Source organism: Misgurnus anguillicaudatus, chromosome 7 (genome assembly GCF_027580225.2).
Source record: "Misgurnus anguillicaudatus chromosome 7, ASM2758022v2, whole genome shotgun sequence".
NCBI lineage: Eukaryota > Metazoa > Chordata > Actinopteri > Cypriniformes > Cobitidae > Misgurnus > Misgurnus anguillicaudatus.
The window spans coordinates 16,914,439-16,938,233 of NC_073343.2; the positions used below are offsets into that span (position 1 = coordinate 16,914,439).

At 37.9% G+C, this 23,795-nt stretch overlaps 1 protein-coding gene across 4 annotated transcripts in view; it reads left to right on the top strand.

Moving 5' to 3' along the window:
* The window catches only part of LOC141348949 (ribokinase-like), an 82,016-nt gene that overhangs the window by 11,082 nt on the left and 47,139 nt on the right, over positions 1-23,795 (top strand). For all 4 annotated transcript variants that reach the window (XR_012370530.1, XM_073869485.1, XM_073869484.1 and 1 more), the window contains exons 3-5: positions 17,605-17,737; positions 20,981-21,044; positions 23,127-23,189. Coding sequence is in view for 3 of the 4 variants with exons in the window: in XM_073869485.1 (XP_073725586.1) it covers positions 17,605-17,737; positions 20,981-21,044; positions 23,127-23,189 (260 nt within the window). In the remaining variant the exon portion in view is untranslated. The remainder of the gene's footprint in view (positions 1-17,604; positions 17,738-20,980; positions 21,045-23,126; positions 23,190-23,795) is intronic.

Sequence of the window (23,795 nt, forward strand, 5' to 3'; positions counted from 1 at the left end):
AAAACATGGAAACCTGTGTGTGTGTGTGTGTGTGTGTGTGTGTGTGTGTGTGTGTGTGTGTGTGTGTGTGTGTGTGTGTGTGAGTGAGAGAGAGGAGAAATGTAACAAAGTTTAATGTTGTCGGTAAACTGTTTGAGAGAGGGAGGTGTTCAGAGAGGATTCTGTTGGATGTTAAGATGTTATTTGTTTTATGGACTCAATGTTGAAAATTTCAAACATTTCAAACACGGTTGGCAGAAGTGAAAAACAAATAATTTATAAAGTTACAATTTTGTTTGATTCCATGATGTATTTTACTCAACATGCAAATCCAAATTATTGTAATTTCCTGATAGTTACTTTCTATATCTGTCCTTTCACTTTATTAAGATCAGATTCTGCAGGTAAAATTACAATAATAAGGTGACTTGACTTGGACTTGGACTTGACTTGACCTACTACAGGACTTGACTTGACTTGACTTGACATAGCCTGTGACTCGACTTGACTTGACTTGCCCAAGAAAAATAATACTTGGGACTTACTTGAGACTTGAAGGTTCAGACTTGAGACTTACTTGAGACTTGCACATGGGTGACTTGGGCCCATCTCTGTTATATATATATATATATATATATATATATATATATATGTGTGTGTGTGTGTGTGTGTGTGTGTGTGTGTGTGTGTGTGTGTGTGTGTATATATATATATATATATATGTATATATGTGTATATATGTATATATATGTCTTATTATCCACTTTAAATTTCCTGATCTTCCCATTTACATGAAGTTACAAAAGTATCCTCACATTATATTCAGAAACTATAGATGGCATCAGCAGTAACAATACAAACAAACCTCTTTTGTGAAACAAACGTAACACGTCCTTAGAGTAGTTTATTTCTGATAATTCCCTTAGTTCATATCATAGCTAAAGCGTATTAAAAACTACACTGAGCTATGTTAAAGGTCACGTTCTTCCTGATCTCATTTTTCAAACTTTAGTTAGTGTGCAATGTTGCTGTTAGAGAATAAATAATACCTGCAAAATTATCAAGCTCAAAGTTCACTGCCAGGCGATATATTTTCTTTAACAGAAGTCCTCTTTCAAAGCCTACAGCGAACAGCCGGTTTGGGCTACAGCCCTCTACTTCCCGGTTGAATAACGTCAATAAAACAGTTTTTGACTAAATTCCGCCCACAGGAATATGTCAGTCGCCAGCTTTGGCTCAAACGGCTCTGCTTAGCTAAGCTGTCGAATCACAACACACTAAACAAACTACACAATCCTAACTCGTTACATATTTCTGAAGGAGGGACTTCATAGAACTAGGACGACATTAGCCCATTTTTAGGACAGTGAAAACAGCGGTATACAGATAAGTAAATTGTCTGAAAAATAACCTGTTTTACACATGAAACATAAACACGTTATATTGTGCACTGTAAAAAGAATCAAAGCTTCAAAAAGAAAGAACGGGACCTTTAATAGAGATTGGCTGCCAAACCTCCCTTCACATAGCGGTGATTCATGGTAGCCATCTCCCCTCGTCTTTAGCCAAAACATTTATTTTCAACAAGATATTTGTTCCAGAGTTCAATTTAGCCACTAGCTAGACCATAAAACAAACAGTGACTGGAAGATGTAACCATGACAACGTGCGTGCGTCTGATGAAACTGTCAATTAGGGCTGTCCTCGACTAAGGATTTACATATTCGAATCAGAATTGTCTAATCTTTTCATAGTCGACCGATAGTCGAATCATCTATGTGTGTGTGTGCATGGGTTGGGAGGGGGTCAGACCAGGTACAAATTGATAACTTTTATTTTCTTTCACAAGCAACACATGAACAATTTTCTGATAAAGTGACCAAAAACTGTCTTTCAAGTGATGAACGAAGACAAAACTGACGATGCATTTATGTATTTTTAAGGTAAAATGTAAGGCAACATTTGTTTAATTATTCCTCATAACATTTTAAAGCCATGATCTACAGAACATTACACAAAAACATTTTGATAACTAAACCTAAAAATATAACAAAGGTGATCTGCCTTGGAAACCTCGGCTAATTCAGTGTTTTTATTTAATTTGGAGATTAAGCGCGTCAAAGCAGTCATGACCAAAAAAAAACGACACATGAGAAATGACAAATAATTTGTGATTGTTACTGCAAATTATGAAAACTAAGCTTTATATACAATTCATAAAAACACTGAAATGAATGATTTTATAGACACTACGCGTTATTATTTAGCACAGAAATACCTGCTTTCTTTCACTTTGATCATCTCTATTCACTTTAGATACAGAAACAACTGATGATATTATTTATTTCAGGAATCTCTTTTCTATCATTTTAAAAGTGAACACCAACCATAATATTAAATCACAAGAAAGACAGTCGTGTCATGCATAAATAGGTTCGGTGCAGATATTTTCCGTTTCATCACGGAAATTTAAAGAAACGGCTTACCTATTTTGTAGTTTAACTTTTGACAAGATAACCACTATGTTTTAAATACATTTTAAAAATGTATACCCGTCGAAAACATCAGTTTTTTAATGTTTAGTTTGATGAACTTCTAAATATGAGACGCAGAGCACCTAGCACGTTCGGCTAAATTGCATGCGCAAGCATGGCCAGCACGCAATAGTGCAAAATCTATACAATGAAAAGCAATCCAAAATGTACAGACTTAAATTAGATTAGAATGTACGTTTATAATAAATAAATTTTTTTATAAAATAAGGTCAGAAGTAACAAAGTGCAGAACAAATGTGCAAAATGCCTCAAGTGCACGAAAACAAAACACATGCCAAATAGATACATCAGATAACCCAGAGTGATTTATAAATAAAATAAAATAAAATGAAGAAATTATTAAAAGAATGAAAGTATAGCCAGAATTGCCAGCTTTTTCTTGTGTATGCAGAAACAAAGAGGCAATGGTTTATTAACATAGGAACCTCTTATGGACGTGTAGCCCGGTCACAGGGGTTGCTGGATTTATTAACGCATTTTAAAAATATTTATTGAAAGCTGATACTTCACATATTATTTGCAGAATTATAATAATATGCTGTATATTAATATATTGGGAGAAAGCTGTTATATGTGAAATCAGAGTTCTGCACAGGGCACCCATATACGGCCAAAATTAAAGGATCCTCATTTCATAACACATCTGCGATGATTCGACTGTGAGATTGGTAGTCGAATCAGGCTTCTCCTATCGATGCATCGAATCTTCGACTATTCAGGGTCACCCCTACTGTCAATATAATTTTTTATCTGTATTTCCATATACATATATAACCAATCGACCTTAAGTCAATTTCTTAGACATTAGCTATGTTTTACTTTCAAACGAGAAATGTTTTACATTGCAGACTTAATATATTCTTTGAAATATGATTTTTTTATAATTGCATAGAATATTGCATGTTTTTGTTAATGACCAAATGATCAAAACATTACATCTACATAATCTTTTTTTTAAATAAATGAGGTCTCTATTGCTCATATGTTCCAAAAATTCAGTCAGCAATGTTTTCCTTTGAAGAGCAGAGATTGCATCAATAAGGCAATAGTTCTGGTTTTGGAGGATGGCTGACATATTTCACTTATCAAAGCGCTATGCATGGCTTTGAAGTGTAAAATCCAGTTTTCTATGTGGCTTGTGTTTATGACAGTTAAACAAAATCATACCCTTAGAAATTTGTTTTGTGTGGAACATGTGGCTGTTTGTGTTGCAGCCAGACAGTGCCACCTACTGATTATAAACAAAAAATCTTTAACCTTCACTAAACCCATAACAATGAACTTTTTATACCGTAGCTTTGAATCTGGTAACAGCTTAATCTAGTTAGCGCAAAAGTTCAGTTACATTCCCATTGTTCTGCTATTGTGGCTCCTTGGACATGGGGCGCATGCGAGACTGACCTCTTCTCTGTGAATCTGAGACATGAGCAGATGTTATAGTTTTATGCTTATGATTTTATGCTCTAAAAACTCTGATATTAAGACCAAAGAGTACTTTAATATCCTTCGAGATTATTTGTATTTTGATTATAACTGAGCACTGTGTTAAAGTAGCAATAATGTGACTGCTCTCATACGCTTTCTAAATTGATGTGATGATGTTATTTTAGCGTTAGCCAAATGTTAAGGTCAGAGGGTGAACTGTGTGTATTTCTAACGAAAGGCTGAGAGAGAAGAACAGAGAGTATGTTTGAAATGTGATGTCTTTGAATGTGTATCATCTGCAAATTTTCTTGTTCCTTAAATGTGCACATAAATGATTTCCCTTGGTGAGTTAATGAGGTTTTTATATATTTTTGTTATCAAACGGTTCAATGTCTCTGCTGTTTTCTTTGTGAGACGCACTGATGTTCAGCTGCTAGGTGATTATGATCTGGAGGTGAATTGGATGAAGCGAGAATTGTCCTTGGATTGTGGATTTGTTCAAGTCTTCCATGTGCATTTAAGGCTGGTGTTGAACTGTTGAACCACCCGGGCAAACCCATAGAACTCTCATGTTGAAAAGACACAATACTGAACTCATTCATTATAAACCAGTAGGATTTAAATTGCACAACATCATCTTTTCTCAATTCAGGAGGAACTGTAAAGACTGAATTTCACCAATGTGCGGATGTTTGGACTGGACTTTTGCGTTGATATGGTTTTTTAAGATAGCATCTTGGGTGTTTTTTAAAGGATCTTTGAGGTTTTCAGGGTGAATGTACATTGTTGAATTTTTTCTTCATATTTTTTGTTTGTTTTTGCTATATGGGCAAAGTTTCACAAGGTTCAATGATTGAGTCTTGAATCTGAAATAAATCTGTGAAGGGTATTTCATGATAACAACACAACGTCTCGGGTTACGTATGTAACTGTTGTTCCCTGATAAGGGAACGAGACGCTGCGTCTCCCTTGCCATACTTTCTGCGTCCCTGTAACGCTGTCTTTGGCAATATTTCAGACAGCGATATACTTGCTGGCTCCCGCGTCACCCTGTCTTTGTCGTTAAGCCTCACCATTGGTTGAATTTAATATACAAATTCAGACGCACTTACTCCTGGAGGCATCCCTAAAGTGTCACCGCAGTGATGCAGCGTGAGTTCCCTTTGAAAGGGAACTGTAACAATGTATCTTAAAAAGAAACACGATGTAACCTTGCTCTCACTTGAAATGTGTCCCCACATTTATTCCTTGATTTTGAGGTTATTGGACCTGGAAAGTCCTTGAAAGATCCTTGAATTTGAAGTTAACTAAGGTGTGGGAACCTTGTAAACCTAAAAATCATGATAAACTATATATATATATATTTGAAAGGCTCTAGGAGTGTAGTTTTTATACTTCATCATTTTCTGAAAAGTATGAAGTAGTCAGAGTCAGTTTCTAAAATGTCATGGGACACAGGGGGGCCCAATTTGTTATTACATATTTGGAACACTAATTCCCCGTTTTAAACCCCCCAATAAACTTTACAAACTATATATCTCTCAGAATGTAGTTTTCATATTTTAAGATCATTTGATAATAGAAATTATGTAGTGACAGTTTTTTGTTGCATGCCTTTCATAGGAATGCATGTTAATTATAAAAAGTAAAGATTTCCAGTAATTATGTTGGCTTGACAAAGCCAACATACTGTTGTTGTATCTAAGCTTATTAGTGGTGCTTGCATTTATGCAAAGCATCACTATTATCATTCCTCAGTAGAGATGCACCGAATATTTGGCCGCCGAAAAATTTTGGCCGAAAATGGCCCAAAAGTGCAGTTTCGGTTTTTGGCCAAAGACTTTTATCACTGAAACAATACCGCAATGTTGTGATGACGCAAACTGCGACCTGCACGTGCTTGTCTGAAGCAGCATGTCTGCGGTGTGGACTTATTTCAGTAGGCTATCCCTGTGTCTCAATTAGTTCCCTAGCTACCGAGGTCGTGAATCAGTAGGCTAAGGATCGGCTCGCATGCAATTCGTGGATTAATATGCAAATTTAAGTAGGGAAAGTTTATCATTTACACATGTTTCAAAGGCTTGCAAATGTTAACATTAAAGTGATTTTAAACAATTTAACAGCAAAAGGCGCTAAAGTGAGTAGCTTTCTGTGTACAGATGCACATGCTGCTGAATGTGTTCGTTCCAGCTTCAGTTAGGTGATCATGCCCTTCAAATATCAGAACTCTTGATGTGTAACCTTTAGAGCGATACCAGTGGTTCTCAACTCCAGTCCTCGGGACCCGCTGGTCTGCACATTTTGGATGTCTCTCATAACTGACACACTCACCGTGTGTCTCAATTCGTTCCCTTGCTCCCGAGGTCGGGAATCAGTATATCGTGTACACAGGTTCGGGCACTGGTAAGGACCCTAGCTCACTTCACATTGGGACAATGTTCACTTATTTTTCTGTCACGTGGCTGCTTAAGCGCGTTGTAATCACTCACAGCTGTTACTCATCATCAACCGGCAAAACCAACATCTCTCTGACTTAATTTTAAAAACAGAACATTGTGAAAAAGCTGTCATTATTCTCTTACATATCTGTGCATAAAATTGGAGGCATATAATTACATTTTAAATGTAATAAATATATTTACAATTTGAAATAAATATTATTATTTTAAATATTGAGTAGATTGTGGTCCCGTGTAGCAATGTGTGTTTATATTTACAACTAAAACAAACGTTTGTCTTTATAACAGTTCTGTAACATTTCATAAAGTTTATTGAGTTGGATCACGTGATGTTCGGTTGGCGAGCTTCAGAAAAGGTCACGTGATTTCCGGTTAGGGAACATAGGGACCATCGATGCTCACTGGTTTTTGCGTTGCATGGTGGGAATTTTTAGGGAACGAACGTTCCAGTGCACTGAACGGATTTTGCGATTGAGACAGCCCTTAAAATGGCCGACTCCCTGATCAGTGCCCTGACTTCTGAACAAGGGAGCTGATTGAGACACACGGTCAGTTAAGTTCATGGAATCTATCCTAACGAGCTGATGATCTGAATCAGGTGTGTTAAATGGAGGAGGCGTGCAGGATGTGCGGAGCAGTGGGTCCCGGGGACTGGAGTTGAGAATCACTGTCTTATACTGTAGTCCATTAACATACATTTGGCAAATAGAGCAATGTAAAACAACGTTATGTTTTTATGTGGAGCAACTGTTTGGAATTCACCCTCCGTCTGTGTGTGTGCGTGAGCGTTTAAGTGCCCTATAAGTAGTGCATACATGGAGAGACGAGTTTCAAAAAGCAAATCTTTCTGTTCTTGACAGGGCACAAACTAAATGATCTCCAAAATATTATTTTTCTAATAAAAACATTTGTTTATATCTTAAGTGTATGTATAGATTACAGTCAGAAACCAGTCTGTGCTTATTTGGTCTCAAAGAGACCTCGATTAACCTACTTAAGTCTGTGTCATTAATGTTAATTAAACAACCCAAGACAAAGAGAAAATCACTTCTGTAGTTCAAAAAATAATAATTATATTTAATTTATACAATAAAGACAATGTAATGAATCATTTAATTTGATTTCTGTACCTAATGCTGTTTCCGGCTCTTATTAATGTGCAACTTTGTTCTTTTTGTTATAAATGTTTGTAATTTCAGTATTTTTCCCACTTTTTTGCTTACCCGAAAAATAATCCAATCCATGCCGATCCTAAAAAACTGTAATGTGATCCGAACCGTGAGTTTTGTGATCCGTCACATCCCTAGTAAAGTTAGTACACAGTCATACCCATAAATGCAATGCTGCTAATAATTGGCATAATTTCTTTTGGTGTTTCGGTTTTCCTCCTTGGTTTCCTCTTTTTCATTTCAGCCAAGAATTTTCATTTTGGTGCATCCCTATACCACGCGGATATTATTATTAGTGGTGCTTGCATTTATGACTTTAACATCCACCTTGAGAAATCACAGGCAGCTGACTTTAACACCCTGACTGTGTCGTTTGACCTCAGGCGAGTCCCTACTTCATCAACCCGCAGGTCTGGTAATCTTTTAGATCTTATCTACACATGCTGCTGTTCTACTTACCACACCCAGGTCACCCCACTACACACATCTGATCACTTCCTCCTCACTCTTAAGCTCGACCTAACTCCCCCAGTCACTGCACACGATCCCCAATTCTGGCACAACCTGTGCATGCGCTCTCCCTCGCGCTTATTCATTGTGGTCTCTTCCACGCTCCCTCTCTGTTAGATACTAACAACTAGAGCCCGACCGATATGCATTTTTTGGGACCGATACAGATATTAGGGAGTAAAAAAAGACAGATAACGATATATCGGCCGATATTCTTTATGTGCATTTTATAGTACAGTACACATATACTACAGTATATTATCCTACAATAGGCTACTGTACATATAATACACTATATACATTAACAGAATATACTATATATAAATACTTTTTTGCAATGATCACTCTATGATCACACCACAAATGTGGTGATCAAACACTTAAAATGACGTTACAAATATATGTAATATAGGCAGGTGTGTTTTACAAGTTAACAATAAACTTTATTATCCAAAATGATTCTGATATAAGTGCACAAAACAGTAAACTTGACTTATTATAAATAACTTTAAAACACAAACAAAACAAAATACATATAACTTAAATCATTGTCAGTTTTGACGAGAATAATGTTATATTGGGCTTATTTTAAAAAATGGAAACTTATAAAGTCATTGTTTATTAGCTTTACATTAAGTTATGTACTTCACAAAATAATTAAAAACTTACCGTTCAGACGACAATGCTTGACTTACTGACAACATACTGATGTAGGCTTATGTTTAATGTACTGCACAACGTTTTTATGACGCGAACCCATAGTGTTCTGCCGGGACTTTAAACTTTTATAAAACTAAAGCGTCTGCTCTCCGCCTCTTTTATTAAGCGAGGGTGTAAAGTTGCGCGAGCTTATTTAATCAGTTGCTTTGAAATGAGCATGTTTGGTAACAGCACAAGCAGCTGTACTCCCACAGACTGTGCGTCAGTTTATACGCGTCCTTTCTCCGCCTCGCGTTATTTCTCCCGCTTGCGTTTTAAACAACTCGCAAGTGGACAAAAGAGACGGATTAAAAACACTAAAACTAAACGGGAATGTGTCTCTCTCGCCCACTTATAATCCAATCGACCAAAGCGCGTCTTAATACCAGCTGTAAAATGTTGTGAAGAAACCGCATGACTCTCTGCCGCCACCTGAACTGAGAGACTGACTGACTGAAGTGAAGGGGTGGGGGATTGGCTGGTGTCACTACAGTGAGTGACCTGGGTCGCCATTAGCAACCAGTAGGGCGCGCTCTGCTGGACAAACAAGTACTTACATCTTTCAAAAGCATTTAATGTTTTGTGTAAGGAACGTTCATATCGGCTTCATATCTGCGGCTTATACGCCGATACAGATATATCTTCGACATGCTCATATCGGCCGATAAAATCGGCAAAACGATAAATCGGTCGGGCTCTACTAACAACACCACCGACACAATATATTCCACTCTTATATCCTGCTTAGACAGTTTATGACTTCTGACATCTGGGCTGGCCCGAGCCACACCATCTGCCCCATGGCTATCTGAGGTTCTCCTTGAGCATCGCTCAAGACTCAGGACTGCAGAAAGGACGTGCAGCAAATCGAAAGATCCTGCTGACCTCTTGCTGACCTCTGAGTCTCTTCTTGCCACCTCCTCCACGGATGTCTCCTTTGCTAAGAACCAATCCTATCATTCAAAGATCAACAAATCGCATGACTCTCGCACTCTCTTCAAGACCTTCTCTACTCTTCTTTGTCCACCTGCACCCCCCACCTTCATCTGACTTAACAGCTGACGATTTTGCTTCCTTCTTTGTGAAGAAAACAAATACTATCAGCAGTCAGTTCTCCGAGCCACCGCTTCTTGCGCATGCTCAAACCTCTGAAGCATGCTCGCTTCCCTCCTTTTCTGTCCTATCTGAAGTGGATGTTTTCAAGGTCTTTGCATCTTACCATCCGAATACCTGCCCGCTAGATCATGAGGTGATCATGCACTTCAAATATCAGAACTCTTGATGTGTAACCTTTAGAGCGATTGCGCTATTGTGTCTTATACCAGTGGTTCTCAACTCCAGTCCTCGGGACCCGCTGCTCTGCACATTTTGGATGTCTCTCATATCTGACACACTCAGTTCAGTTCATGGAATCTATCCTAACGAGCTGATGATCTGAATTAGAGCCCGACCGATATGCGTTTTTTTGGGCCGATGCCGATACAGATATTAGGGAGTAAAAAAAGACCGATAACGATATATCTGCCGATATCTTTGTGTATATTATAGTTCAGTACACATATACTGCAGTATATTATACTACAGTACTGTACATAGAATACACTATATACTTCAACATAATATACTGTTTATGAATAAATACAATTAAATGCAATGATCACTCACAAATGTGGTGATCACTCACAAATGTGGTGATCCAACACTTATATTGATGTGACAAAGTCAAGATATGTACTATAGGCAAGAAGTTAACAATAAACTTTATTATCCAAAATGAGTCGGATATCAGTGCACTAAACAGTAAACTTGACTTATTATAAATAACTTTAAAACACAAAGAGAACAAAATACATAAAACTTGCATCATTTGCAGTTTTGCCAAAAATAACGTTATAAAGAGAAACTTATGAAGTCATTGATTATTAGCTTTACAGTAAGTTGTGTACTTCACAAATTTGTTAGCCACTCACCGTTACGAAGACAATGCTTGACGGAGCACATACTAATGTACGCTATGTTTAATGTTGTGCACAACGTTTTTATAACACAAACCCAGGGTTCCGTGCAAACTTTAGACTTTTATAAAACTAAAGCGTCTTCGCTCTGCCTCTTTTATTTAGCAAGCGTGTAGAGTTGTGCGAGCTTATTGAATCAATTGCTCTGAAATTAGCATGTTAACTAACAACACAAGCAGCAGTAATCTCGTATAGTGCTATATAAGTGCATGGCTGCGCGTAGTTTAAACGTGTCATTTCTCCGTCTCGCGTCATTTCTCCCGCTTGCGTTTTAACTCGCAAGTCGACAAAGAGACGGATTAAAAACACCAAATGTAAACGGGAATGCGTCTCTCTTGTCCATTTATAATCCAATCGACCAAAGCGCGTCTTAATACCAGGTGTAACAATGTTGTTTAGAAGACACTGCGTGACTGCTTCCATGCCACCTGAACTGAGAGACTGACTGAAGTAAAGGGGGTGGGGGATTGGATGGTGTCACTACAGTGAGTGACCTGGGTCACCATTAGCAACCAGTAGGGCGCACTCTGCTGGACAAACAAGTACTTACATCTTTCAAATGCATTTAATGTGTTCTGTAACAAACGTTCATATCGGCGCATATCTGCGGCTTATACGCCGATACAGATATATCTGCGACATGCTCATATCGGCCGATAAAATCGGCAAAACGATAAATCGGTCGGGCTCTAATCTAAATCAGGTGTGTTAAATAAAGGAGACATGCACGATATGCAGAGCAGTGGGTCCCGAGGACTGGAGTTGAGAACCACTGTCTTATACTGTAGTCCATTAACATACATTTGGCAAATAGAGCAATGTAAAACAAAGTAATGTTTTTATGTGGAGCAACTGTTTGGAATTCGCCTCCGTCTGTGTGTGCGCGCGAGCGTTTAAGTGCCCTATAAGTAGTGCATACATGGAGAGACGAGTTTCAAAAAGCAAATCTTTCTGTTCTCGACAGGGCACATACAAACTAAATGATCTCCAAAATATTCTTTTTCTAATAAAAACATTTGTTTATATCTTAAGTGTATGTATAGATTACAGTCAGAAACCAGTCTGTGCTTATTTGGTCTCAAAGAGACCTCGATTAACCTACTTAAGTCTGTGTCATTAATGTTAATCAAACAACCCAAGACAAAGAGAAAATCACTTCTGTAGTTCAAAAAATAATAATTATATTTAATTTATACAATAAAGACAGTGTAATGATTCATTTAATTTGATTTCTGTACCTAATGCTAATTTCAGACTTTATTAATGTGCAACTTTGTTCCACCTGCACCCCCCACCTTCATCTGACTTAACAGCTGATGATTTTGCTTCCTTCTTTGTGAAGAAAACAAATACTATCAGCAGTCAGTTCTCCGAGCCACCGCTTCTTGCGCATGCTCAAACCTCTGAAGCATGCTCACTTCCCTCCTTTTCTGTCCTATCTGAAGCGGATGTATTCAAGGTCTTTGCATCTAACCACCCGAATACCTGCCCGCTAGATCCCATACCCACCCATCTCCTTCAGGACATCTGTCCATCAGTTATCCCTGCTCTCACCCACATTATCAATTTATCTCTTTCCACTGGGACCTTCCCTGCAGCATTTAAAGAGGCCCGGATAACCCCATTGCGGAAGAAACCCACACTCAATCCTGCTATGCTAGAGAACTACAGACCCGTTTCTCTTCTTCCCTTCATTGCCAAGACTCTTGAACGCGTGGTGTTGGACCAGCTCTCCTCTTTCTTCACACAAAATTACCTCCTGGATGGCTATCAGTCTGGTTTCAAATGCGGTCACTCCACTGAAACTGCGCTGCACACCGTCATTTAAGCCCTTAAGCAGGCAAGGGCAGCCTCTAAATCATCTGTGCTGATCTTACTGGATCTATCCGCCACTTTTGACATGGTCAATCTCCACATCCTCCTGTCGACCCTCGTGGCTATGAGCGTCTGGATTCTGGTAGGGATGGCTGCCGTGAAACTGACATTTCGACACTGTCGAGATTACAAAGCGTGGATGCTTCGAAAAACTGCTCCAAAATGTGATTCGAAACACCCATGTCACGTGATGAAGTGTTTTGAAGTGGCGTACGTGTTGAATCTGCGTTAGACTGACAGGGTAGGAATTAGGGCTGTCACTTTATCGAATGAAATGAAATGTATCCGAACATATTCGAATATCTAGGTGTCCCCGCGCGCATCAAAGATGGAGATTCAATTTATTAACCGTGACAGTCATAAACAGGGCTGTCTGCATTACTTTTTTTACTTAATGTTTGAAGCAGCAGGTTATCAACTTATGAATAATAATGTCTCAGAACAGGTGACAACTTAAACAGCAGCAGGAGTAAGGCATATAGCCAAGCCCAAACGAAATCCGCGCCCGCAGATTTCGGCGTAAAACTCCGCAGATTTAATGCCCGTCATTGACAAGCGCACACATCCCGCGCTTGAGCCTGTTTGTGAGAAGAAATCTCATTGACAACAAGCACACATACACAGCCTATCCCGCGCGTTTGTGAGCCGTCATTGACAAGTGCATTATCTCTGCGCGTGCTGTTTGCTTGACCGTTTTTAAAGATAGAGAGCACAAACCATTTGATATTTGAGATGAAATTAAACTTACAGCTGAGTTAAGTAGATCTCACTTGACTCTGTCGTCTATGTGATGCGCGACAGTAAGCACATGATCATTTCAAATCAGTTTACAAGACAAATGCTGTTGTTGTTTAATATAAAGATTACATTGCGTTGTAAAAATAATTATCTTCATACATGCTAATTTCATAATGCGAACATATTAACACAAGCTTTTTATTCTGCTATAATATTTAACACTATAATAATATGTCATATTATATACAAACTATAATTCTATCTTGACATGCACATTAGTGTCATGTTGGTCCAATTTGATTCCCTCTCTTGCGCACAGCTGCCGTCGGTCTCACTCTCAGCCTCCTTCCCATTACGAGTTGTTTCTGTGAAAAATGCGCTAAACATGTCATTTTAAAAACCAGATGGTTTATTTAAAGTTCGAATACGGATATTTCACGTCATGTTCGAATGCATATTCGAATATCGAATAAAAAGTGACAGCCCTAGTAGGAATAAGGTCTGACAATACCTCATAGATGTGTTTTCCTCATAGAAGTGTCCCTTGTGTGAGAATTTTTTTTCAAAGGCTGGATAAATTATATATGTAAAAAAGAAGTAGTCCGAGTCCATCAAAAGCAGAACAATTTATATTTCTGAATAAACATCTGTGGATGTAAACAATGTGGAATATTGTGGCTTGATATATTTTATTAATCTCTTATTATTTATTTGGTATTTATCTTTACTCAAATTATTTATTAAATAGACCAGAATAGCCCATAATTATTGAAAATGATGAGCCTAAAACTTCATGTAGTTGTCAAACAGATGTTAAAACAACAACAAAAAATATTAACTTCAATATGATGACATAGCTCATGCGTGTCCCCAGGTTCAATTCTAAGATCCTTGCATGGTAGTCATGAACACTATCCACTCTCCCATTCTATCACTTGTGTCAATCAAACAACATGTGGGTGGGATACTATTTGTCATGTAAAGACATGCAAATGACCGCTAGGTGTCACTGTGGAGGCGGTTTCAGATTGATGTTTCGAAGCCGCGAAACATACGCCACAATTGATTCTTGCACAATTCTTAGCAATGTGACTGAAAGGTCTTTCCTGTTTATGGGATATTTCTCGAATGAAGGACTCAGTCCTTGGCTGAAATTCTGAGGATCATTGACATTGGAACAGTCCTTCGACGGACGTTGATGACGTAGCATCCTAGAAATTCTGGCTTCCGAGGATCCTTACTTGACATTGAGAAACAGCTAGAGAATGGTATGGTATTATACAGAAGGAACAGGAAGTGAAAACAGAAGCAAAGTGAATGTCCAAAGTCCGGTTGGTGGAGATGGTGCCACCTGGTGGTAGGATGAATGGATGAATCCTCTGTTAGCCAGCAGAGGGAGCCATGATGAATACTGACAATTATGTAGAAAGTTTATCATTTGCATGTGTTTATAAGCCTTTGCAAATGTTAATATTTAAGCATTTTTAGACCATTTGAGCGACAAAGATGCTAAAGTGATCTGTTGCACGCACACTCATGGACACAAACTCAAAAGCCCATGCACAGAGACGTGTGTCGCAAAAAGCAATGCAAACACATAATTCTTTGCGCTTGACAGGAGAAATTACCTTAGGCAATACCCAGATTTGGCAAGTATTCTCATTAAAACAGTTGTTTGTTATAAGTGAACAGTTCAGAAAGAAATCAGATATGTCAGTGTATGAATATGCGCTTATCTGTTCTTAAAGCTCACGTAACACACGCTGTTTCTGCATTTCTGATGTTAATCTGGAGTACCTATAGAGTAGTATGACATCCTTTATATCTCTGAAGATTCTTTAGTTTAATCAGATTTATAAAAGAAAGATTAGCTTTACCGAATCTTTCCAATAATGTACGAAAAAATGAAGAAGGAGGAGTTATACCGCGGGAGGAGCGAGTACGAGTCGTGCAACACTATACAACACTGTTTTAACTTATGATTCACTACATGTTTGTGTCTTTTATATAATATGCACGCGCCTATTTCCAACATAAGACAGAAAGTCTTACTTACCGCGTGCAACTCGTCATGACCGGGTTGGGAAAATCCACTGCATCAAACACACGCAAAACTCCCTTGCTACCCCGGATAATAAACTATATCCATTGTTTCCATAAGGCTGGATGTCTTCTCCTTACATCCAAAAACACACTTCTTCTTTCGTGCCATTGTTGACTTTTGAAATTAAACAAAGCTGAGTGGCGTGATAAGCTGTTAGCAGCTCTAGCGTCTCCTGCTGATTGACGGGTGGGCGGGGGTTTTCCGGGGGAAGTTTTCTGGTGGAAGCCCATATAAAGAAGTGATACGTATCAAAAACCCCTGAAACGTCAGTTAGAACTGTAATCGAAAAAAACTTGCCGAAAATTGTACGAACCCTGGCGAAGTGCGTTCGGCACAGAAATACTCTGTTACATGTCCAACTGCTGTTTTGACACTTTGCCTACGTTTAGCATGAGGAAACAACTCTATAACTGTGTTAATAAGTCAGAATGCTTGAAATATTTTGAATTATTCGCAAAACCTACTTTTGCGAACTCGTCCTAGAGTTTTTACCCAATTGCCACGAAAATCGGTATGCAGCATCTAGACACACTCAAGGCAAAAAGTTATTAAAAGAATTTTGATAAACCAATCCGTTGTCATATAGTGAGTCAACGAATTTTACATAGAACGTAAAAAAACAGATTTGAGGCTGTATCTTCGCCAAACTTAGGCCTATTGACACGACACTTGGTACTTGAGATTCCAGTCAGGAACTGAGGGGGCATGCACAGTTTCGTTGCAGAGCCACCTAGTGGCCAGATGAATGTTTTATATGCCTATAACTTTGGCTGTGATCGACGTATTGTCATGGGACTTGTTTCCATGGAGTTTTGAATAATTGCCGAGTCCAATGATACCAAACATGCCAGGATTCGCCTTACGGTTAGCCCTGTGCATCAAAATGGCTCTTAAAAAACACCCGCGAATATCTCCGCGAGCGTTATTCCGATCGACTCGAAAACGCCATAGGAAGAACAATGCATTACCTTCTGAACAAAAAACTCTATTGGCCCTATATTAAAAAATTTCATCAGAAATGGCCAAAAATTGCAAAAAACGAAAAAATTACCTTTAAATTTTGCGTTTTTTACACATAAATGGTTATAACTTCGCAACGAAAAGAGATTTCTCTTCACCAGATTTGATACGCTGATGTACAAACACAGTCTGAGGCTACACAAAAAATTGTATGCTTGCACCACTAGTTGTCCTTATAATTAAACAAACCTTTGAAATCAAGCAACCCTATGGTCATACAACTGTTTCTTCACTAAACTAAAGTTTATAGTCATACAATAACTAGATGTAACACATTCATGACCTGTGGCTGCATGCACTATTTTGTCATTGCGCCACCTAGTGGTTTTAACATAGAAATATGGTATTTTTGCCTAAAACTACTGCAACAGTACATCTAAAACCTTGAGTCATCATGGATTAAGCCTTTAATGGCTTGGAGTATAATCATTGGTGGATGCCAATCAATAGCAACCAATGAGAATACCTTATCAACCATTTTTGGCAAGAGCTATATCTCTTCATCAGAACATTGTAGAAACATGGGGCTGGGCTCTTTTGACTTGTTAACACTATTGTAACATTTTGTGAGCTGAGTATTGCCACGGCAAGCACCACTCACATTTCCTTCAGTGTTTTCGTTGTCAATGCTATTCGAGAAGACAGGGAGTGATTTCACTGAATGAGAATACAGCTTTTTTGCTGAAAACTTTGTTTGCTGTTATATTATTTTGTCTAAAATCAAGAGATTTTCCTAGGTTCTTTAAACTGCTCATCCGAACTCAACTTTACTTTCTTCTGTGCCCTTTTTGGCTTGACCCCGGTAATTGCTGCTTGCAGCTATATTTAAACATTGTTTTGGTTACTTGTAAAATGTTTACATTTTAAATTTATAATCCAAATTATATGTCAGAATTAAATAATTATAATGCTTATAATGTATTTTTTTGTGTATGTTATGGTGTGCATTTTGTTTCCTTGTGCCAGAGAGGGGTGGTGTTGGGTTCCTTCTTTCTTTTTTGTCCTTGGTTAATCACATGCCTGATTTTAATTAAATTGTGTTTTATTGTGTATTAGCCAGGCACCTCGCCTACCAAAGGCTGGAGAAACAATACATGGATACAAGTTCTTTATTGGTTTTGGTGGTAAAGGGGCAAATCAGTGTGTTCAAGCTGCGAGACTGGGGGCCAAAACTGCCATGGTGTGCAAGGTATACTATTCTTTCTGCTTTATAAATGCCTTAAAGGGATAGGTTAACCAAAAATACAATTTCTGTTTAAAACAACTATCAAAATTATGTTAAAGAGTACCTTTTGTACGATTCATGTTTGTACATTTCCTTTGGTGTGTAAGTGTGTATTAGTACATGTTAACAATATGCAAAAAGTACATACCCCAAAGTAAATTATGACGCGAGTTATCGTCTCCAACGCAAATCTCTTTTCTTGGACTACAACAAACACACAGATTGTAGGCAACAGTTTACTTCCTGGGATTGATGATGTAGAGAAGACAGAAATTATCATAAGTCCTCCCGCCTGTAAGGAAACTTCTGTTAGCATTGCATTTTGACAGAATCTTTCAAACATGGTAAGGAGCAGAGTATGTGAGCGGTGTGGAGTGTGAGTGGAGTGGCGTGATTTTGCCAGGACCGGGGAGCAGATTTTTTTAATGTCGGGGGTTGTGATTTTCCCTCGCATCGAAATCGCTCCATTATCGCTCAATCACAAGTCATGAGCCAGGACCAAATTCACTGTGATACAAGGGAGGAGCACTGAAAATGTTTCTAAATATATGTTGGCCACAGTTGCATTTGTTTTGTATTGTTTAAGTAGTACTTACACAAACATTAATACAAGTATATCTCAAGTTATTTAATATACACGTTTTTAATTATATTTTTACCAACCCCCTCGCGATTTCCGGCTGTGCGTTATATGATGGACGAAATCATAAGCTATTAAAAAGCACAGTTAAAGAAAGAGTTTCTGAAATACTACCGTGAAGAAGAGGGAAAAATACAAATGTATTTTAAAAGGTAATGATGACAAAGAAGTGCAGGAAGGTGGTTACAACATCAAACGATTACTTGTGTAGACTAATCTTAAAATTTCACATGCTTTTCACTTGGAAAAAAATCTAAAGGTCGGTATTAATATAGCTTGAAAAACCTAAACCACCAACACAGAAAAAAACATTTAAATTTGTAAATAATTTGCGGCATTTACCTTGCTACAGCACGGTCCGTGAAAGGGAACTGTTTCTGCTGCTTTTACATAAAAATACTGATCCCGGCTGCTCAAAACAGTTTTATCTGTCCCAAAATCAAAACAGCGTCACCAAGCCTGGTTTATTTCAGTTAACTGAGAATTGCATTCGCAAGTCATGAGCATATTACAACAAGAGGAAAAAATTGTACACCCAGAGCGGAGCTTGAGCAGAGTTATTACACTCTTAGAAGGGATGTGTTAAAAACAACACATTAGTGTTGATTCTGGGACAACACACTAAATGCATTGTCCCAGAATCCACCCATCTATGTATTATTATAGAAACAACATATTTTGTGTTACTTTTAACTTGTGTTATATTTTAACACAAAATCAGCACAAAATGACACATAATGTGTTAAAATTACACATAATATGTTAAAAGTTTAAAGGAACAGTATGTAGAATTGTGGCCAAAACTGGTACTGCAATCACAAAACTTGTGTGGCTAAAACTGGTACTTCAATCACACAACTGGTGGCCAATACACAAAATGACAACATAAACATCAGTTGAGGGCTGCAAGTACACTTAAATGACAATATCCTGGCCAGACCACTGTTGTCCGTGATATAAGTATTTGAAATGAAAAAGATTTCTTAATGTCTAGTGACATATCAGGGCCATTTTATGATTAATTGATATACATTTCTTACATACTGTTCCTTTAACACAAAAACGTGTAAAAAATTAACACATTCTTTCAGTGTATGAAATGCTTTGAGCGCGGAGCGCAAATTCTTACCACTCCGCTCAGCTTTCATACTCAGGCCAATTACAACAGACAGATTAGCTTACCAATCAAGCACACAGAGCTTTTCAAATCCATGCGTTTTAGGAAGAGAGTGAAATGTGGTGCTACAAAAATGGAAAATAATGTTTTTTTTTACCATAAACCACGCAAACACATTGTATTATACCAAATACAAAAGAATGTTTTCAGCAATGAAATGGGTGCTCTTTAAATGATTAAGCATTCAAATTTAAATACTTTGACGTTGTTATAAGTTCAAATTCGTTCCTATAAATCAGATATATAAATTTCATAATTGGGATAATTGATAACCTTCTGTCCAACAATCTGAATGTTTTCAAATTTTTCATAAAACAACCACAATCATGGGCTTTTTATTAAGAATTTAACACATATAAACAGTAAACATGATATTACATCATCCAGAGGACCCAAAGCGATCCTTAGGCTTTTTTGTATTTTGAAGCTTGTTTGTTCATTGAATAACAAACCTGTATACTTTAATACTGTAATATTTATTTGTTTAGCTAAAAACAAAGAAAGATATTTTGAGCAATGTTTGTATCCAAACCATTTTTGAGCATTATTGACTTTAGTATTTTTCTTACTATACAAGTTAATGGTGCTGCTGGTTCCTGCTTCATTACAAACATTTTCCTTTGAGTTCAACAGAACAAAGACTTTTTTAAAATTTGTAGCAACTTGAGATTAAACGATTACAAAATTACCATTTTGAGATGAACTACACTATACGAAGTGGATCAAAACCATTCAAAAAAGTTTACATAAAACCAATCTCTAATACCCATTCTTGTCTTAGGACAACTTTGATAAACTTTTTTGATCCACTTCAAATGTTGACTAGTATATAATACATTTAAATAAATAACTATAAATTGCATGTACTCTACATGTTAAAAAGGTTTAGGTTGATTTCAAGCAGTTTATGTATTTCAGCATTAAATTGTGCGAGAGATCTTAACCAAGCAGTAAAGCTTTTATTTTGTAAGCCCAAAGACGCCAATCAATATTGAAGGCATTCAACGTACAAAAATAAACTCGCATGATTTCAGAAACATGCAGCTAGAGATCACACTTCAAAGACTGAATGCCAGGTAGTGAAGGGCCTCCTCTGCTGGGGCTTAGAACCTCATCCTTGGCATGTCTTTACCAGCGTGGGATAAAAGCAGACCCAACAGGGATAAAGAAACCCTTGTGCCCCTTACCTTAGAACTGAATGTCTCATAGAGAGTAAGAGAAGATGGGTAGGTAGAAGTTGTTTTGAAGGGTGGAGACGTTTGTTTGGGGTTACTATATCTGGAAGGCTTTCCGTAAAATAGCAATCCAAAAATTTCGCCAGCAGGTTATGAAATCTCTTTTTAAGTTTTACTTTTAACTTGTATATACTAAATATTGCTTGTCTCTTCAGGTCGGAAAGGACGTTTTTGGGGACAGCTACATTCAAAATTTCAAAAATAATGGCGTATCCACTGGTAATGCCCAGATGGTGCTTTTACATTTGTTGGCTTTTAATACTTTGTTTAGACAGACAGAAAAATATATTTTTTTTATTTGTTTAAATAGTTTTGTGCTCATTTAATATATGTATATACCTGGTATATTTTTCATAAAACAAAAAATCATTGTATTTTTATGTAAATAATTTATTAAACATTAAATATAAATCATTGCACTAAATTGATCGTGACAGTATTTGTACATTGATTTATTATTACTATACAGGATTTTTTTTATTGTTTTTCATGAATGAGCACATTTAGTACACACTCTGACTAAATAGATCCAGTCATTCTTGTAAACAGGTTTAAAAACCATAACATGAGTCTGAGTCTAAACAAAGTGTAAAGGGGATCGCACAGCGGCCGCGCAGCTCAGCCCCGCGTTGAGTCACTTCTAGGACAACTCGGAGGTATTGTAAACCGGAAGTGCACATTAAATAGCGCGAGCTTCGTCAGATAGCGTCTACTTCAAAATGCTAAATATACGTTAGCAGCCAATGTTAATCCTGAAAGGGGGGGTTTAATGGTATTTCAAGCATTCTGACTTATTAACACAGTTATAGAGTTGTTTCCTCATGCTAAACGTAGGCAAAGTGTCAAAACAGCAGTTGGACGTGTTACAGAGTATTTCTGTGCCGAACGCACTTTGCCAGGGTTCGTACAAGTTTCGGCAAGTTTTTTTTCGATTATAGTTCTAACTGACGTTTCAGGGGTTTTCGATACGCATCACTTCTTTATATGGGCTTCCACCGGAAAACTTCCCCCGGAAAAAGCCGCCCACCCGTCAATCAGCAGGAGACGCTAGAGCTGCTAACAGCTTATCACGCCACTCAGCTTTGTTTAATTTCAAAAGTCAACAATGGCACGAAAGAAGAAGTGTGTTTTTGGATGTAAGGAGAAGACATCCGGGGTTTAATGGTATTTCAAGCATTCTGACTTATTAACACAGTTATAGAGTTGTTTCCTCATGCTAAACGTAGGCAAAGTGTCAAAACAGCAGTTGGACGTGTTACAGAGTATTTCTGTGCCGAATGCACTTCGCCAGGGTTCGTACAAGTTTCGGCAAGTTTTTTTTTCGATTACAGTCCTAACTGACGTTTCAGGGGTTTTCGATACGTATCACTTCTTTATATGGGCTTCCACCGGAAAATTTCCCCCGGAAAAACCCGCCCACCCGTCAATCAGCAGGAGACGCTAGAGCTGCTAACAGCTTATCACGCCACTCAGCTTTGTTTAATTTCAAAAGTCAACAATGGCACGAAAGAAGAAGTGTGTTTTTGGATGTAAGGAGAAGACATCCAGCCTTATGGAAACAATGGATATAGTTTATTATCCGGGGTAGCAGCGGAGTTTTGCGTGTGTGTTTGATGCAGTGGATTTTCCCAACCGGGTCATGACGAGTTGGAAATAGTCGCGTGCATATTATATAAATGACACGAACATGTAGTGAATCATAAGTTAAAACAGTGTTGTATAGTGTTGCATGACTCGTACTCGCTCCTCCCGCGGTATAACTCCTCCTTCTTCATTTTTTCGTACGTTATCGGAAAGATTCGGTAAAGCTAATCTTTCTTTTATAAATCTGATTAAACTAAAGACTCTTCAGAGATATAAAGGATGTCATACTACTCTATAGGTACTCCAGATTAACATCAGAAATGCAGAAACAGCGTGTGTTACGTGAGCTTTAATGATTTGGGACAAATCTGATGTTATTTAATGTTAAACTATGTGAGTGGCGCTGTGTGGCGCGACAGGGATTTGAACAACTTCCTGACTCACAGATGGGCGGCGCGGAAAGGCGCCACCTGGCGGCGCCGGTGTGCATGTGCGTATACTCATAGAAAGCAATGTGTTCGATTTTTTTAGAACGGCGCAGCGCTGAGCTGCGCGGCCAGTGTGCGATCCCCTTAAGTGTCCCATTCAACTTGTTCTGCAAATTTCTTCCTATTTTTTATCATTTATAAAATAGGTGTAGATTTTGTGTACAAACATGAAGATTTCTTCATCCAACTGTAATGTATTTAAGCAACTTATTTTCTTTCTTCTCTATAGCTTTTGCAGAACAGACTGAAAAGGCTGCAACTGGGGCTGCCTCTATCATTGTAAATGACACAGGTAAAATTAAATTGGTACTAAATTGAGTACAAAACCCTGCTCTCTAAAGTCTGTTTCACACAGTACGCGGCAAGCGGCGAAATTGCTTTTCTCGTGTAGTGGAAGCATTTTGTGCAGCATTTAGTGGAAATATGTTTATCTTTAACAGTGCCTGCCATGAAAAGTAGTGTCCGTAAAATGGACAGAATTTTGGGTGCACAAGCAAGGCTCCGCTTCACCTCTGTAACCGCCCTGTTTTTCTGCTTTCTGCACGTCTCCTATTGAAAAAGAACTAAACACTGGCGGTTGCTGAGTATCGTGTGAAACGCCCATAAGTATTTAAACCACCTAAAAAACACCATTAGGTATTATTTTGCATATACATTGATGAATGAGAAGCTCTCCTTACCTACGCAGAGTAATTTTAGTCCCAGTTTAATGCACTTAAACCGAAAGAAGACTGACATAACCTGCCTGCCAATTAATGTAAATGTCATTGGTTAATGATCCAGCACAAGTGCTGAGCCTTGTAGATGTCCACTAGCAGCACAGAGAACTCACCCTGAAGAGCTCTTATTGGGGCCACAATCTCTATAACAACCTTCTTTTGTGAATATCTCACTGACG